This window comes from Malus domestica, chromosome 10 (assembly GCF_042453785.1).
Source record: "Malus domestica chromosome 10, GDT2T_hap1".
NCBI lineage: Eukaryota > Viridiplantae > Streptophyta > Magnoliopsida > Rosales > Rosaceae > Malus > Malus domestica.
Window position 1 is genome coordinate 39,012,286 of NC_091670.1, and position 19,792 is coordinate 39,032,077.

Sequence of the window (19,792 nt, forward strand, 5' to 3'; positions counted from 1 at the left end):
CTAATTTTGGACATTTAGGTCTAATATGTCCAGCTTCTCCACATGAATAAAATTTACAACTACTCTTATCTTTTGGTGCTTTATATTTCCTAATCCAGGGTCTGCCACTTCTTTTTCTAAATTGTTTTGGAATATATTTTCTCTTCCTATATGTTCTTGAAGGTCTTATACTGAAATTCTTATGTTGTCTGTAGGGTTTATATGACTTATATTTCTTTTTGTATATTTTCTTATGCTTATTTTTCTTATGGCAACCATACTGTTGTGGAAAATCTATATTTTTACAACTCATGTAAAATTGCTTCCTGATTTGTCTCTTAGCCTTTATTTGACTACACTCTTGTCTAAGTATATCATATACATGTTGAATTCTAGGTCCTATAGCAATATCATTTTTCTTCAAATGCTTTTGCCACTTCCAAATCTTTTCACTTATTGGTCCTTTTATTTTTGTCATATAAGTATCTAATAAATTAATATCACTAATTCTACCTGTTCTTCCTAAATATTTAAAGAAATCTGTGGTATACTCAGCTATATACTGTAAATCGCAAATTTGTAATTGTTCTAAATTTCTGATTGCTCTTATTTATTCTTGTTCACTTCTGCCATCTAACCTATTATGATCTAAAAATTCTTGTTTAATCAAAGTAACAAAACCATCAATATTAAAATGTGTTTTAGCTGCCTGATGTTGTTCTGGATTTTGAACTTTCCATGATTGGAAATAATCAAAAACTAAACAATCCAAAGTATGTTCAAAATAATCTAACATGTTTTGTGAATTACTAAAATCTAACATTAATGTTGCATGTACGCAACCTTTTTCCCATCTCTCAATCGTTCTTTCCCAATCTTGTGGATCTATATTATCTAAATTTAATATATTACCAGCTATATTAATTTGTTCTAACCCTCTCAAATATGGAATCCTATTTTTTCTAGGTTTTATCATACTTTCTTCTATATAGTCTACTTTTGCTTTTTCATTATATTGTTCATTTGTTGGTCTCAAAAATTGTTGATCGGATCTGCTTGCGTGTCCTGGATTTTCTACTCCTGATGTACTACTTTCTTCTGCTGGATTACATTCTGCTTTCAATTCTAATAAATTATTATATTCTTTTGATCCTAAAATGTGTTCTACTCCTATTTCTAAGATTAAAATTTTCATTTCTTCGTTTGAAATTTTATGTAGTCCTAAATCATATGTCTTATATTTTTCCAAATATTGTTCTTCATCTAAATGATCAATATCTTCTATAAGTTTATCTACAATATGATCAAAATTTTGTTCAACTAAATTAATATCTAAATTATCAAAAGCCATATGTATACTTTCATTTTCAATTTCACTCTCATCTTCTTCTACTTTTTCTAGTTGCTTATAATTACTAAACCTAATTGTTGCTTGACCTGTACTAGTTTCATATATTTGTACTTTATCTGGTTGTCTATTTTGTGTTACTTGTAAATTGGGCAATGTCCACTGAGTTCCTTCTAAAAAGCTATTATCTACGGGTTTTGCTTCTATCATATTTACATGCTTACTGCCAAATGTTTGAACTAAATTTTGAAACTCTAAATTAAACTTATGATTATATCTATCAGACACTTTACCTATATACATTAAGCTAATACACAAATTTTTATATTCTCCTTTCATATTATAATTTTTTGTTCTTATTCTCACTTTAATATATTTACTAAATTCATTAATCGTATAACATAATTTGGAATGCAACCTATGACTGCTAAGTTTGAACTTAAGTCTACTTCAGCTGTTGCTATTGCTGCTTGTTGGTGATTATCCCATCTATCATCACATATGTATACTAAAGCTTTTGTACCTACTTGTGCTCTGGTTAATCCTGATATTCCAATTAATATTGTTCCTATATGAATCTGACTAAAATGTGATTTTCTCAAATGAGTAACTGCTTCTTTACTAATTAGGTTAAGTGTGACTTCTTTATCAATACAACTAACTTCATGTTGACTGATGCTGCTTACAATTCTACTTCTGTTTTCAAATAAACCTAGTTGATACAAGTTATATTTATTTTTCTGTGTTCTCTCAAAACCTCTTCGAATAAATTCTTGTGCTTCTTCTTCATTTGGATAAATATCTTCCGCTCTAACTACTTCTTTTCCTTTTTTCCTAAAGAGTTCCATTTTCTATTATCAAAAGGATTTAGCTTAGGTCTTCTATTATTATTTGCACTCAAAGTTAAATTTTCTAATTTATCTAGTAAGGATAGTGGAAGTGATGAAGATGCGTTATGTAAAACTTGGTTTATTTTTGCTATTTGTTCTTCAACTTGATCTAATTTTTCAGCTAGACTTAAAACTAATTGGATAATCAAATTATTTTGCCTAATGGGAATATTACTACTGGATACTTGTGTTGAAAAATCTGTTAATCCTACTGGTTCTTTATCTAATTTATTAATTTCTTTCAAAGCTTGAATATATTTTCTGCTAGTTCTAGAATCTGTCATTAAACTAATAATTTATCTATTTTATTATGCAACTTATCTACTTGTTCTCTCAACTCCTTTTGTACGAATTGAATTTTTTGAACTTCTAATTTTAGTTATTCAACTATTTCTAATGACCTAAGTTCTACTTGCTTTGGCTTACTATCTATGAGGTCAACAAGCTCTTTTATCTCTCTTTTGCTAGGAAACCTTTGAATATTTTTATTATTATCTTCTAACTGAGATGTAATATAATCTAAATTTTGTCTAATTATCTTTATGGAATTTTTCTGAAAATGTTCTAACAACTGGTTTAACAAATGATTATGCTTATTATTTTCTAATTTTATATTTTCTGCTTGACTAATAATAAGATCTACAATACTATTGGCTTGCGGATTTTCTTCACTGTGCAAAATATGATTATGCTGTCTTGATGGAAAATAACAAACTAAATTATTTTGGTCTAAAGTTATTTTTCTTTTTTGGGGTTCACTAATTTCTAAATTAAGATAATCTATCATAAACTACAGTCTTCCCTTCTTTAGAGTTACAGCTAACTGGTTTCTTAAAAACTCTCTTTCTTCTCTCAAGGTCTCTAAAGCTTGATCTGTTGTTCTTTTTGCTTCTAAAACTTTATGCTTCACTTCTGTGTTATTATATTTACGAATAAATGAAGGATGTTCAAGATAGCCAAGATAAAACTTTTGCTTCTTCAAAGTACTAATAATTCTTTTGGATATATATGTTAATCTTCTCTTTATGCTAGTTATAGTTGGATGTCTGGGACAATAAATACCTGGTAATTGTGGTTGACAGGGTCTACAGGGACAATAATATCTGTTGTTCATAAACAAATATGATATCAGTTGTATCAATGACTTCTATCCTCAAGGTACTTTACTATTATGCTTATATTATTAAAATGCTAAACTTGGCTCTGATACCAAATTCGAAACGCATGCTGGGTTAAATAGTCGGATGACCATTATAACAACTAGACATAGAACCTTGCACATGGAACTCGACATGTTTCAGCATGACGACCACCCACAATACAAGTATAAGGCTTTAAAGGCTGAACTCAGAGGTACGAAGAACTCAGAGGTACCCTGGTTAATGTCCAGTTATTTGTATGGCAAACATTCAACTATAACAGAGTGCTCGAACAAAGTATGATCGTCATTTTAGCAGGTTAATAATATAACCACAATAGTGTTTCCCTGTTTTGGACTAGAAGTCTAATTAAACAAACACACAAAGTAAGGAAAAGAAAACTTACTTAAGACTTGGAGATTGCTTGAATATGTACACTTGAACTTTTATTGATATATGGAATGTTTACAGTGATAGTTGTTTACAAGAAAGTGATTACAAAGAAGTGTTTACAAGGATGCTATGAAGGCTACGAATGCTAAAGTGTATGAAGTGAGTATGGTGTTTTCAGATGTTGAGGGAGGTCCTTTCTGTATGGGAGGAAAGACTCCCTTATATACAAAATCTAATTCTTCAAAATAACATTTAATCTATTTACAATTGACAGCACACTGTTTCTGAAAACTGTCAGCACTGTTTCTGAAAGCTGGCTATCTTGTCTTTGCTTGAATGTCATGTGAATTTATGTTGTCTTGGTTGCTGCAGTGTTTGCCACATTTTCTTTTGCATGTGAATCTGTATTGTCTTGGTTGTTGCATGTTTGCCACATATTCTTTTGCATGCAAATGTTTTCTGAAAATGTCAATCTCCTTTTTCTTCTTTTGGATGTATGCACTTGAACTTTGCAGAAAACTGACCCAATTTTGTACATATGTGTGAAGGGTAGGATTGGCATTTTTGAAAAAATCTGTCCTTATGATTAAAAGTAAAGTTTTGAGGGTGTTTTGGTTAGTTTTCCAATTATAATTTGGCATCTTGTTATTTATAAAAATTAAATATAATATTTTATTTTTTGAATGATGAGAGGATTAAAATTGTAATATTAGTATAGATGGTGTTTTAACGTAAAGACAAAAAATAATTATGCCTATGCATTTTGATACATACTAAAATTATTGCCGTACTAAAAAAATCTCGTAGCACCTTACTATTTTAAACTATAGTAAAGAGAGATAAGAGTTTGAATCCTAAAAGCAGCATATGTTAAATAATGCACATGCTCAACGGTCAACATATATCGAGGTAAATTAACATTTTACTAGTTTCTTAAGATCATAAAACCTCAAGGGTTTAACTATCCATGAGATGTTGCTAACAACATTTGTTTTTATACGTGTGTGAATGACTGTTAGTTGCGCGGACACTTAATAGTTAATAAATTGTGAGACATACATTAACTGGTTAATCTCCTTCCGTTTGCCTAGTTACTGTCCACAACTTACATCACTCTAAAGAATAAGCACATGGCAGATGGTGCTTTACTGCAATGGCAAAAAAATCATGTTCACTTTAGTGCAATTTCGAACCACCCACCCCCCCCGGGGCGGGCCACATCAATCTCCCTCCCTCTAACTACTAACAATTTAACCAATTAATGCTATCATTTATTAAAAAAGTCAAATATATGCATTGCAAAAAAGTGAAGAAAAAAAATGATATGCCTTTTAGATGGCAAGTACAAAAACGACGTAAGTACTGCGGTGGGAGCTGTGGAGGGGATTACACAACTAGTGGTCCATTCCAATACATAGCGATGAATGAAACTTCATGAGTGATGTTGAGAAGACAAAGAACATTGTTGCCTACATATTGCAGATGGCGGTTAACTCAGGTGAAAATAAATTCATGGAAAATAACATATTAGCCGGAACGCCTGTAGAGGTCTGTAAAGCTGAATTCATAGCTCATTAGTCAATCTAGCCGGAGTCACCGCAAGTGACCTATACGACACTACACTGCACACGAGTTGGAACCACTGTAAAGGTCTGTACGACAAGACTGAGTGTAATATAGTTATGCTCAATGTTACGCTCTCATGATAATTGTGCGATAAATCGCTAGTTACCTACAAGTCGGAACCACCTATAATGGTCCGTACGATAAGACTGTGCACCTAAATTGGATCCAATGTGAGCATATGGTACGGGATGTGACATCATAAACAGGCCTGTACCATATCTCTGGCTAAGTCACAATCACCCGAAGTGCATGTTTATGAGCTCTCAATCACGTCTCACATTATCAATATCTCATATAATAAAACATAACTCACCTGGTACTTACCTGAGCATCCACAACACCAATTCATGTTATGCATCATATACTAATTCATATGCTAAATATAAATTTATATGCATGGCATTTCAAAGCATACTTTCATTTAAACACATTTTCTGGGAAAATATCAAGTATATAAATATATACTGAAAACCAAAAGCCCACTTACTGGTATGTTGAAGGGTCGTAGCCCCCGAGTCGCCCTTGACTGCGCTCGTCCTCGGGATAGGTCTCACCTATATGCGAAATAACTGAATAAACGTTATTTAAAGCACATAGACAAAACTAGTTAATAACTTGTCATACATTGCTCAAATAGGATGTTTGAATATACCAATGTGATCTACACAACCTCACGAACATCTCCATATTTTAAGAAAAATTTTTCGACGTCCCACGTGCCTCCACGGGCTGGCAAGTGCACGGCAACACATGCGGCCACGCGTAGGAAATCCTAATGGAATCCCTAACCGCCGTTAAGAATATTCCATCAAAATACCTGACGCCGCTACCCTCCGTTAGGAATATTCTGTCAACTTGACGGAATATTCTTCGTCTCTGACCTTGGGTCACCGGAGCCAGTGCCGGTCACCGCTGCGTTCACCGAGAACTAGGAAAACACAAAAACCTTCATATCTCGTCCAATTCTTAACAAAATTAGTAAAACTTGCACAATTTGAAACTTAGGACGAGTAGAACACAACCATACCTATTTTGGGACCTAAAATCCAAGAAAATTTGCTGGAGATCCTTCAATAATCTGGCCAAACTTTGAACTCGTCGATCTCGACTTCTTGACGTCCAATTCATCTCGTTTTTCTTCTCCGAGCTTCGTGGAGAAGTCCTAAAGCTTCCTAGAAGCTCAAAAACCACTGAAACCTTCACATTTACGTGTGCATGAATAATGCACCAAAACAGAGTATCTCGGGTTTCAAAGGTTTCATGACCATAAAAGGGTATGGTTGAGCTTGTGACGATGAGATGAAGATGATGATGGTAACTACGAGCTCGATCCGTGACGGGAAGTGAAGCTTCAAGGTTGTCCGTACGACTTGTACGGAAGATAGAAGAAATCCGAGAGGGAAGAGAGAGAAAAAAGGTATGGGTGTTTGTGTGTGTGGTACTAGTTGGTCACAAACCAAACAAAACTAAGTCCTTTTTAGTTCCCTTAGTTCTAAAAACTTAGGAAAATAATGGATGGATCCAAAACCTAAGTACACAATACATACAACACACTTTAACGTCCAAAGTTATATAAGTAATTTCACGCCGTCAAAAATAAATATTTCGGGACGGGTTGTCACAATTTTCTCCCCAAATTTTAATTTGTTTTTCATTAATATGTGTTTTTGGAGTTAATTAATTGGGTTTGGGGTAGGGTGGAGTTTGGGGTATGCCAATTTTAGGGGAGATTATGCCGATTTTTTGGTATTATTTTATGTTGTTTTTTTTTGGTTATTGACCATGTTTGTTTTGTTCGTTGGAAATCATCGAGACTTTGACGGCGAAAGGTGAGGATTAGGACGCTATCAGACCATATCCCCCGCCACTACCACCAAAATAGACTTGTATTAGGATTTTATTATTGTACTTTGTTAATTAATGTGTACATTTTAAATATATTATATATATTGGATAATTTGATCACTATTTTTCATATGTACTTTTATTTTGAATATATCAATTTAAATTAAAGTAATTAAAAAAATAAAGTCATACAATTAAATTAAATTTAAAACATAAAAATTTGAAAAATCTTGTGCTACCAAATATTTCTTCGCGTAAACAATTAATATAATTAAATTAAAATAAGATAAATAATAAAACAAAAAGTCAAAAACCTTGCGTGACAAAATATTTCATCGCGCAAAATTTTAAATTAATTTAATTTAATTAGAAAATTAAAAACCAACAATCTTTGTGCGATGAAAATTAATTTTCGTCATGCAAACCCTATTGTCACGAGCTTTGTGCGACGAACCATGAACGACAAAAATTTCGTCGCGCAAGGTTTTGAGCGACGAGCTTTGTGCGACGAACCATGAACGACAAAAATTTCGTCGCGCAAGGTTTTGAGCGACGAAATCATACTTTGCACAACAAACTTATTTCGTTGCGCAAAGTTTTTTTTTTGTTGTTGTAGTGCATGGTGGTACTATGGTGATTGCCTTTGAATACATATTGCAAATCGAGGAATTGCAAGTGAAGCAAATTACCCATATTAGGCTACTGATGAAATAAGTGACACTAACTAATCAAAATTGGCATGCTTCTAGTGCAAGTATAACTGGTTACGAAATAGTGCTTCATAATAGCAAAAGCGATCTAATCAAGGTTGTGTCCATGCAACCACTTTCAATCGGCATTCATGTCACCTGGTCGGACTTTAGATTTTACAAAAGTTGGGTCTTCACAACTGTACAAGGTTGTGAGATAGTCCCAAACCACGGTGTACCCATCGTTGGCTACGTGAATACTACAGATGGCACCAAGTACTGGATACTCAATAATGAATGGGGTGAGAGCTAGGGCGAAAATGGCTACATGAGAATCCTCAAAGATGTTGGCCCTCCTGAAGGTCTTTGTGGCCTTGCTACAACGGCTTCCTACCCAATTATAGATTGATCATCTCGGGTTCAAAGGCTACAGTTAAGTGTGTAAATCTAATTTTCTTCTCAATATTAAGAAAGCTCCATCGATAAAAAAGGCTTGTATTTTGCATTTGATTAGTATAACTGAAGACGACGTCAAGTTGTTTTGAAAAGAATATTGTAAAACCCCTCCCCAAATTTTTGAGTAACTTTATATCAAATTTTTGTGTAACTTTACATTTCTACCCTGAAATGTTACCCTATCCGAATCCCTTTTGGGATTTCCTCCACGTGGCAACCCATTAACTTATCCCTATCTTTCTTTCTTTATTTCTTTCTTTCTTTCTTTTTCTCTCTCTCTCTCTCTCTCTTTCTCATTTTCTCTCATTCCCCCGATTCAACACACTTATTTCTCTCTCTCAGCCCAACTCACTCACTCACTCACACACTCTCTCTCTATCTCTCACGCTCTCTCTCTCACAAACACAACACTTTCTCGGACCATTTCCTTTTCCTTCTCCCAGTGACACCCAACCACCCAACGACCTCACCACCACCACCACCACCCTCGCGAGGACCTCATTTCCTTCTCCATTGTCCCTGTGAGGCTTCGGGCTCCCAGAGGACACCCAACCTAGGTCCGGCGAGCTGTGAGTTTGGAGCAAAGATCCAGCCACCTCCGGCCACCATTCGACGTTATTAAGGTACGAAATCCATTCCCCTCGCCCTTACCTTCTTTTTGGTAGTTAGATCGTAGGGTTTAGTGGTTAAACAACGGTGACCATAGCTCAGAAGGATCCGGCCTTTTTTCCCGACGAGGAAAGGGCCTTCAAGCCTAAAATCATAGAACAAAGGCCTTTGGGCCTAAACAAAAGCCCAAATCTTTGGAAACCCAAACCCAACCCCTATGTCACTAAAGCCTCTAGGCCATTTAGAACTCGGGCCAACCTTATAACCCTTTTTATTTATTAAAATCCCAAAACCCTTTTGCTTTGGGTTGGGCTTTCAAGCCTACGCCCTTTTATCCTAAAACCCATTAGACCAAGGCATTTGGGCCTTAGATCCCAGCCAAGTGGCAAAGCCCAGGCCCACTAAACCCAAGCCTAAGAACCCAGGCCTAAACCTAGTCCAACCAAGCAGCCCAGCCGAGGGTGGAGTACATGTGCCACCATCCACGGCGGTGCCGGTGAATTTTTTAGCGACCCATGGCTGTGCGTGGGGGTACCCATGGTCCCCTTTTATGTTTTCCGACGTTTTGAATCTGTTTATGAAGTCCATTTTCTGAAATTCAATCGTTGGAGTATAGTTTTGTTAATTGTACCCTTTATGTGCATACGTGCATTTATTAGCGGCGATTCTGTCATTCCTATTTTGTACGACTCTTCGACAACGGAGTATCTGTGAGTGGACCCCTTCTAAAATGCATGTTTTAATAGTAGAAATGCATACATGAAAAACATGATTTAATGGTTACGTTTTATGAGTAAATTAGATTTACACTTACGATATAGCATGCTTTACTGCGAATATATTGGAATACCATATTTTATCGAACTTATGCTCATTATAGTGTATATGATGGATGACGATATACTATTTATGAACATGTTTTCTTTACATTTCTTTATAGTATATATAATGGATGACTATATGCTATGAAGATGATTTTGAGATAGATGTACTTATGTTTGGAAAGAGTATGTTCAATGTTTTGTGCGTATCTAGTGGTAATTGTTTTGTCAACGGGTCATGGGTCCAGGTCGGAGCAGGTCAAATCGAGTCTGGGCTTGGTTCGGGTTTGGGTTTGAAGTTATCGGGCTGGAGGCCTAAGTGGATTAGCCCAATGGCTTAGGGTTTAGGGTTACTACGTTTGGGGTCTCTAAGCTTGGGCCCAAGTTCACATGGCCCGAAGGCCTAAACCTATAAAGGTTTTGGGTTTGGTCTTAACGGGCCTTAGGCTGAAGGCTGGCCCAACAACTTTTGGGTTTTAGAAAATAAAATAAAATAAATAAATAAAGGTAAATGGGTTGGGTTTTAAAGGGTAACGAGCCTAAGGCTCGAGTTTTGAATGGCCCAAAGGCCTAATTAAGTAAGGGTTTGGGTTTAGGCTGCCTTACGGTTGGGCTTGGTTTAGGCCTAACGGTCTGGTTGTTTACTCTCACTGGGGAAGGAGGCTGGAGCATTTCGAGCTCTGGTCGATGACATACTTCCACCCTAGCCTACGATCTAGGTACTAAAATAACAAGTGAGATGAGGGGAAGAGTTTCATACCTAATTCACGTCGTGGGGTGGCTGGAGTTTACTGGAATCCTGCTCGAGAGGCACGGGGCTCGTCGGAGAGATTTGGGTGTCCTCTGGGTGTCTCGGAGCTTCGCAGAGATGGGTGAGAGAGAGGATGAGGTTCCAGAGGTGATGGTGGTGTTGTGGCTAGTTGGGCGCGATGATGGGTATGTGTGTGTATCGCCGAAGAGAGAGATCCGAGAGAGGGTAAGAAAGGTGTGAGAAAGACATGTGAGAGAGAGAAGAGTGTTGATTTGGGGAAAAGGAAAAAGAGAAAAAGAAGGAGAGGGTTGAGGCGCTGCCACGTGGCAGGCTGATAGGGAAATATAATCTAAAGGGAGGGTCTGGATTGGATAGGAATAAAGAGACCAAAATGAAAACTTCAAATACTTTTAGGGGAAAAGTAAAATTACAAACTACGTTTGGGGAGGGGTTTTACAACCTCCAGCCCGTTAACCCCTTAAAGCCCAAACCCATTAACCTTTGTATTTTTATTTATCTTAAAACCCTAAACTTTTTCCCTTTTGGGCCAGGCCTTTAAGCCCAAAACCCTTTGGACTCAAGCCCAAAGCTTAAACCCAACCCGGATCCAACCTAAGCCCAGACCCATTGACTTTGACTCGACCCAGTCTGACCTTTGACTTTAACCGTCAAAGTTGACTTTTTGTTGACTCTTTAGGGTTTCATTTGGGACCCCTCCTAGGCTAATTTTGACGTCCTGGACCTGTTTTTTCTGTCCATTTTCCCAAATTCAATCGTTTGAATAGAGTTTTATTAATTGTACCCTTTATGTGCTTAGGTGCAATTATTAACGGCGATTCCATCATTCCTATTTCGTACGTCTCTTCTTCGACGTAGTATCTATGAGTATACCCATTCTAAAACACATATTTTCATAGTAGAAATGCATACATGAAAAACATGATTTTATGGTTACGTTTTATAAGTAAATTAGATTTACACTTATGATATATCATGCTTTACTGAAAATATCTTGGAATACCATATTTTATCGAACTAATGTTCTTTATAGTATATATGATGGATGACTATATACTATTTATGAACATGTTTTCTTTACACTTCTTTATAGTATATATGATGGATGACTATATGCTATGAAGATGATTTTGAGAGATATATATATATACACACACACTTATGTAGGAAAGAATATATATTCAATGTTTTTGTTCGTAATTAGTGGTCGCTGCTCTGTCTACGGGCGATGATACTCATATATTGGCTTCGGCCGGGCGTAGGTTGGTGCCTAATAGCGATGATACTCATATATTGGCTTCGGTCTGGAGATATTTATATTGGCTTTTGCCGGGCGTAGGTTGGTGGCTTTGCCTTATGTGTGCCCAGATTGGCTGCAGTCTGCATCATTCAATCAACCATCAGCAGCCTTGCAGCTGCTTTCCGTTCCATTCCAAGTGAAAGCCAAAATAGTCGATTTGATACTTATTAGTGGTTGGAGTAAAATATAGCAAGAGATGCTGCATTTTGCCGTTATTGCTATATTTTCAAATGAAAACGGGAGATGTTGGCAGTGATGTCTTCATTTAAAAGGGTTTTTAATGTAACTTGTTTGTATTGATAAATTATGGATGATATTACTAAATTTAAATGGTTGTTTCCCTTTTTTTAAACTTTGCACTCTTTTAAATTCGCCCCCTGCTAGTTCCTGGCTTCGCCAATGAATGCTACATATGGTACCAAGTTCAAGAAATGCAAGAATGAATGGGGTGAGAGCTGGGGCAAAAATAGCTACATTTGAATTCTCAAAGATGCTGGCCCTCCTAAAGGTCTTTGTGGCCTTGCTACAACGGCTTCCTACCCAATTATAGATTGATTGTCTCGGCTTCAAAGGCTACAATTAAGTGTTTAAATCTAATTTTCTTCTCAATATTGAGAAAGCTCCGTTGATAAAAAGGGCTTGTATTTTGTATCTAATTAGCATAACTGAAGACGACATCAAGTTGTTTTGAAAAGAATATAATTAAGTGTGTGGATCTAATTTTCTTTTCATTTAGGTGTGCAGAGTTTTATCTCAAAATACCTCGATTCTCTAGACTTAAAATTTTAGATAGTTCTTCCACTTGATGAAGTTGAAACTTGATATACATTTGAGCAATTTTTATCAATTAGCTGAGCATAAAATTAATTCAGAAGATCTGCAACCTCAAGAGAATTAGTTTTGAAAAGCACACTAAATTACGTGAAGAACACTTTGAGTGCCAGTCGAGCAACTCTGAGTTGGAGGGCCACTGCATTGACTTACCATTGTTAGTACTTGGATTTCAAAAAATCATCATCAAATACTGGAGTTTTACGTTTAAATTTCATGAACCTGACCCCTTCCGTATGAACACGGTATGAGGTTCACACACCTTTAATGGAAACGGTATGAGGTTCACTGCTGCAGATTGGTAAATTTGTAGTCATCAGCACCTTTAATGGAAACTAAGGGCCAAAGGGCAAAGACTTCAGCAAATAGACCAAGGACTTGTAGTCATCAGACCCTTGGGTCATCAATGGATCCTTCGAACTTCTTTGTGCACAAACTCCACGGCGAAAACAAAACAAGCGTAGCATTCGGGCTAGACTGATTGATGAAGTTTACCGTGAGCCATCAACCTGTGGAATGTGCCTGGAAATTTGGCTCCCTTACAAATTCCCATCCTAACAATTTCAACAAAGTGCACATGCAGGCAATCCCGAACGCCTTCTATATAAACCGGTAATATCATGCTTGCTTCTTCACATCCAGCTTGCCAATCACTACTTGAAACAAAGCCATTGTCGACACAGAGCGCCCTCTCATCACTGCAATGGCTTTTGAAAGAAACCTTTTGATTGTTACTATACTCATCACCTTGGGGACCTTGGCATCTGAAGCCACGTCCCGCACATTGTACCAAGCTTCCATTGCTGCAAAACATGAGCAGTGGATGAAAAAGCATGGACGAGTTTACCAGGACAGTGCGGAGAAGGAAAGGCGTTTCCAGATATTCAAAAACAATGTGGAGTTTGTCGAGAAATTCAACAGTGAAGGGAACATGACTTACAGCCTTTGCGTCAACCGATTTTCGGATATGAGCTATGATGAATTCCTCAGGTATTATACTGGATACAAGCAGCCCACTGAATCAACCTCATCCGCAGATGCATCATTTACGTACGAAAACCTAAGCCCGACGGATGCTCCCCCAAGCATTGACTGGAGGGACAATGGAGCTGTTACTCCAGTAAAAGATCAAGGGCGCTGTGGTAAGAGCACCAACCACCATATTAATATGGGGCTAAGTACATATATATGTATTGCATTAATTACTTTCTTCTTGCATTCATTCCTACGGAAATTAATTCATATCCGTTTGTTCAAATACATGCAGGTTGTTGCTGGGCATTTTCTGCAGTGGCAGCAGTCGAAGGGATTACCCAAATCAAAACTGGCAAATTGATCTCACTGTCTGAGCAACAGCTTGTGAGCTGTGATACAGATAACAACAGGGGCTGCCAAGGTGGTTGGATGGTTAATGCCTTTGCATACATTCAACAAAACGGAGGAATTGCCAGTGAAGAAAATTACCCATACCAGAGTTTAGATGGCAGTGAAGGAACATGTGATATGAACAAGGCAAATGAGGCTGCTGCCCGGATAACTAGTTATGCAGAGGTACCTCCCAACAGTGAAACCGATCTACTCAAGGCTGTGTCCATGCAACCAGTCTCCGTTGCCATCAATATGTCACCAGCCTTTCAGCATTATTCAGGCGGGGTGTTCACCGGTGATGATTGTGGGACATCATTGGACCACGCTGTTACCGTCATTGGGTATGGGACAACTGATGATGGCACCCCCTATTGGTTAATCAAGAATTCATGGTCCGATACGTGGGGTGAGAATGGCTACATGAAGATTCTTAGAAACGCTGAAGCCCCAGGTGGTGTTTGTAGCCTCGCTACGAAAGCTTCCTATCCGACTATGTAATGTATTAATGAAGGGGTGGAATGAGCTTCTCCACTTTGCCTATAGGTTATAAGTACTACAGACAAAAACCATAGGCTGTGAAAATGCCTGTATTTTGTATTTGCTAAAAGTATGGTTTATGAAATTACACTATTTTTGTTGTGCTAGGATAACACCAAAACCAATTGGAACCAATTCAAGCTAACCCACAGGAAATTTATCAAATGAAAATGCAAGAACAAAATATAAAAGACACCACGATTTTAACGAGGTTCCTCAACAGTCAGTGTAACTGGAGTACATCATCGGAGCAGTAGGAGCTCACCCAATAATCCACTATCAACCAATTGGGAGTTTACAAAGTGTTGGCAATCTCACAACCCAAATAACCCAATACACCCAATAGCTCTCACACACCACAGAAACAAATAGAGAAAGAAATATAATGAATAATTTCTTCTCAATACATATAGCTCAAAGCTATTTCAACAACAACTACTTTGGTGGATGATTACTAACCAAATGAAGCAGCATCTTCTTCTTCCTTTTGGGCTCTCTGCAACTCTCCTTGCTCTCGGCAGCTCTCACTTCTCTCTTCAGAAAAAAATAAGCCCCTTTTTTTTTTTTTTTTTTTCTCTTCATCCGAAGAAAACCAATAATTATGGCTTTGAAAAAGCCACAAAACAAGGAAACATAATCATGATGCCTCCTCATCATGATGTTCCCTCATCATTATGTCTTTCAATCTTTTGTTTTGTTTACTAGCCGAAAGTGAATGCCAAGTTGGCCACTAATTTGGCCATTATCCAACAATCTCCACCTTCGCCAAATTCCGAAAACACCATTATAAGCCAACCAACACAAAAAACACTCCCAAACACTACCAAGAGAACAAGTCATGCTGAGCCAAATGCTCCAAAACTCCTACTGCTAATCGCCTTCTTTATATAGGCAAAATGTGAGCCAAGTTCAAGCAATGAACAAACTTGGCTACACCAACAACCTCAGTCAACATATCAGCGGGGTTGTCTTTAGTTGGAATCTTCTGGAGAATGATTTCTCATTCACCAACAACTTCACGAACAAAGTGATAACGCACATATATGTGCTTGGTCCTTGCATGGTGAACATGATACTTAGCCAAATAAATGGCACTCTGACTATCACAATGCACCTGCACATGCTTCTGATCCACCCCCAAATCTCTAATCAGCATATGTATCCAAATGGCCTCCTTTATAGCTTCAGCAACTGCCATATATTCAGCCTCTGTAGTAGATAAGGCAACAGACAACTGCAAAATGGACCTCCAACAAACTGGCCCTTTAGCCATAGTAAACACATAGCCTGTAGTAGACTTCCTTCCATCCAGATCACCTGCATAATCTGAATCAACATAACCAACTGCAAAATGACCAATACCAGAGTCATCCCTCTCAAAACATAAACCAACATCTTGAATACCATGGAGATACCTCAATATCCACTTAGCTGTTTGCCAATGCTCTTTACCAGGATTATGCATATATCGACTCACCATGCCAACTGCATGAGCAATATCCGGTCTAGAGCATACCATTGCATACATCAAACTACCAACCAAATTTGCATATGGTATATTTTTCATTTGCAGCTTCTCCTTATCTGCTTTAGGACATTGTAGAAAACTCAATTTAAAATGAGGAGCCAAAGGGGTACTAACCGGTTTGGTTGAATCATGAACTCCAAACTTCTGAATCAACTTCTCAAGGTATTGTCTTTGATTCAAGCATACCAAACCTTTCTCTTTGTCTCTAGTGATCTCCATGCCAAGGATCTTCTTTGCTTCACCAAGATCCTTCATCTCGAACTCATTCTTCATTTGCTTCTTCAATTTCTCAATCTCTTCGACATTCTTTGAGGCAATCAACAGATCATCAACATATATCAACAAATAAATGAAAGACCCATCTTGAAAATTCTTGAAGTACACACAATGATCATATTGACTTCTAGAATAATTTTGGCCTTTCATAAATTTATCAAACCTTAAATACCATTGCCTTGGAGATTGCTTCAAGCCATAAAGTGATTTCTTCAATTTGCAAAACAAATTCTCCTTCCTTTTCACTGTATACCCATCCGGTTGACACATATAGATCTCTTCATTCAAATCACCATGTAAGAAAACCGTCTTCACATTAAGTTGCACAAGCTCAAGATCATACTGTGCAACAAGCGCTAACATAATGCGAATTGAGGAGTGCTTCACAACCGGAGAAAAGATTTCATTGTAGTCAATACCATCATTTTGTGCATACCCTTTAGCAACTAATCTTGCTTTGAATCTCACATTGCTTTTCTCATCAGCATCTTCCTTCTTGGCATACACCCATTTGCAAGTGATAGCTTTCTTGCCCTTAGGCAATTTAGCTAACTCCCAAGTCTTGTTCTTCAAGAGAGAATTCATCTCATCACCCATGGCATTGCACCACCTCTCATTCTCCTCACTCTCAATGGCTTCCTCGAAATTGGATAGAATATCATCAATGATAATAGGAATAGCAAAAGCAACATAGTCACTATACCGGGCTGGCTTGGTAATTTGTCTCTTTCCTCTGTTCTTGGCAATAGACTCTTGAGGTGAAACTTGCTCTTCAACTTGAATAGAATCTTCAAGTTCAACTTCTTCAACATCCTCATGGTCTCCAACTTCTTCACTTGTAGTGGCTTCGACATCAGCATAAATAAGATTTGAAGTACCAGAGGCAACTTTCTCAAGCTCCACCTGTTGGACATCTTTCACATTCTTCTCAGAGTCCTTGTACATACTTTCTTCATCAAATGTCACATCTCTACTAATTACAAGTTTCTTCATCTCTGGGCACCATAACCGGTAACCTTTGACACCACTACAAAAACAAAGAAAGATAGCCTTTTTGGCTCTAGGATCAAGTTTATTTTCAGTTACATGAAAATAAGCAGGTGAACCAAAAATACGAATATGATCATAATCAGAAGAAGGTTTTCCAGTCCATACCTCCATTGGTGTCTTACCCTGAATAGCAGCTGAGGGTAACCGATTGATGATGTGACATGCATAAGTAACTGCCTTTGCCCAAGATGACTTGCTCAAACCCGACTGAGACAACATGCATCTAACCTTCTCAAGCAAGGTTCGATTCAATCTTTCTGCAACTCCATTTTGTTGTGGAGTTCCCCGGACACTAAAATGTCTCACAATCCCTTCCTCTTTGCAAACTTTAAAGAAAAGGTCATATGTGTATTCACCACCATTATCCGATCTCAAAATCTTAATCTTTCTCCCAGTTTGGTTTTCAACCATTTTCCTTCAACCCAAGAAAATGCTCAACACCTCACTCTTGTGCTTCATAGTGTAGACCTAAGACCTTCTTGAATAATCATCAACAAAAGTCACGAACCAATGTCTACCACTCAAAGAGGGAGTCTTTGTAGGACCCCAAACATCTAAATGCACATAATCAAGAATGCCCTTCGTCTGATGTACTGCAGTACCAAACTTTACTCTAGTTTGCTTTCCTAAGACACAATGCTCGCATAAATCAAGCTTACAAGTCGTGGCACCTTTTAGAAAACCTTGTTTCACAAGCCCTTGTAGGGCTTTCTCACCGGCATGGCCTAATCTCATATGCCACAGTCTAGTAGTATCAGAATCATATGTGCCCATATTTTCTGAGACTACAGATGTTTCACCTGTCACAGTGCTTCCTTGCAATAAATACAAATGGCCAAATCGAGGAGCTTTCATCACAACAAGTGCACCATAAGTAACTTTCAATGTCTGTCCATCTGAATGAAACCTGAAGCCCTTGGATTCCAAAGTACCCAAAGAAATAAGATTTTTCTTCAAATTCGGTACATACCGAACACCTGTCAACTCTTTAACCATGCCATCATGCAACTTCAAACGAACTATACCAATCCCTTTTGTTGTGCAATGATTGTCATCTCCCATGAACACAACGCCACCATTAAACTCTTTCAAGCTTGAAAACCAATCCTTGTGAGGAGTCATATGATGAGTACAACCCGTATCCAACACCCACTTAGTAGCACAATCAAATGATGAGGAAGTGGTTAAAGCAAAATCAAAAAAAATCTGTTTCAACCTTAGCAACATTCAATCAACCATCAGCAGCCTTGCAGCTGCTTTCTGTTCCATTCCAAGTGAAAGCCAAAATAGTCGATTTGATACTTATGAGTGGTTGGAGTAAAATATAGCAAGAGATGCTGCATTTTGCCGTTATTGCTATATTTTCAAATGAAAACGGGAGATGTTGGCAGTGATGTCTTCACTGAAAAGGATTTTTAATGTAACTTGTTTGTATTGATAAATTATGGACGATATTACTAAATTGAAATGGTTGTTTCCCTTTTTTTAAACTTTGCACTCTTTTAAATTCGCCCCTCCCCCTACTAATTCCTGGCTTCGCCACTGAATACTACAAATGGCACCAAGTTCAGGATATTCAAGAATGAGTGGGGTGAGAGCTAGGGAAAAAATGGCTACATTTGAATTCTTAGAGATGCTGGCCCTCCTAAAGGTCTTTGTGGCCTTGCTACAACGGCTTCCTACCCAATTGTAGATTGATCGTGTCGGCTTCAAAGGCTACAATTAAGTGCGTAAATCTAATTTTCTTCTCAATATTGAGAAAGCTCCGTTGATAAAAAAGGGCTTGTATTTTGTATCTGATTAGCATAACTGAAGACGGCATCAAGTTGTTTTGAAAAGAATATAATTAAGTGTGTGGATCTAATTTTCTTTTCATTTAGGTGTGCAGAATTTTATCTCAAAATACCTCGATTCTCTAGACTTAAAATTTTAGATAGTTCTTCCACTTGATGAAGTTGAAACTTGATATACATTTGAGCAATTTTTATCAATTAGCTGAGCATAAAATTAATTCAGAAGATCTGCAACCTCAAGAGAATTAGTTTTGAAAAGCACACTAAATTACATGAAGAACACTTTGAGTGCCAGTCGAGCAACTCTGAGTTGGATGGCCACTGCATTGACTTACCATTGTTAGTACTTGGATTTCAAAAAATCATCATCGAATACTGGAGTTTTACGTTTAAATTTCATGAACCTGACCCCTTCCGTATGAACACGGTATGAGGTTCACACACCTTTAATGGAAACGGTATGAGGTTCACTGCTGCAGATTGGTAAATTTGTAGTCATCAGCACCTTTAATGGAAACTAAGGGCCAAAGGGCAAAGACTTCAGC

The 19,792-nt window shown here is 37.4% G+C and overlaps 1 protein-coding gene across 1 annotated transcript; it reads left to right on the top strand.

Moving 5' to 3' along the window:
* The first annotated feature begins 13,322 nt into the window (after positions 1–13,322).
* LOC114827473 (senescence-specific cysteine protease SAG12) lies at positions 13,323–14,707 on the top strand. Its single transcript, XM_070806746.1, has 2 exons — positions 13,323–13,837; positions 13,963–14,707. The coding sequence occupies exons 1-2, from the start codon at positions 13,399–13,401 to the stop codon at positions 14,559–14,561; spliced, it is 1,038 nt and encodes a 345-aa protein (XP_070662847.1). The 5' UTR covers positions 13,323–13,398; the 3' UTR covers positions 14,562–14,707.
* The last annotated feature ends 5,085 nt before the right edge of the window (positions 14,708–19,792 follow it).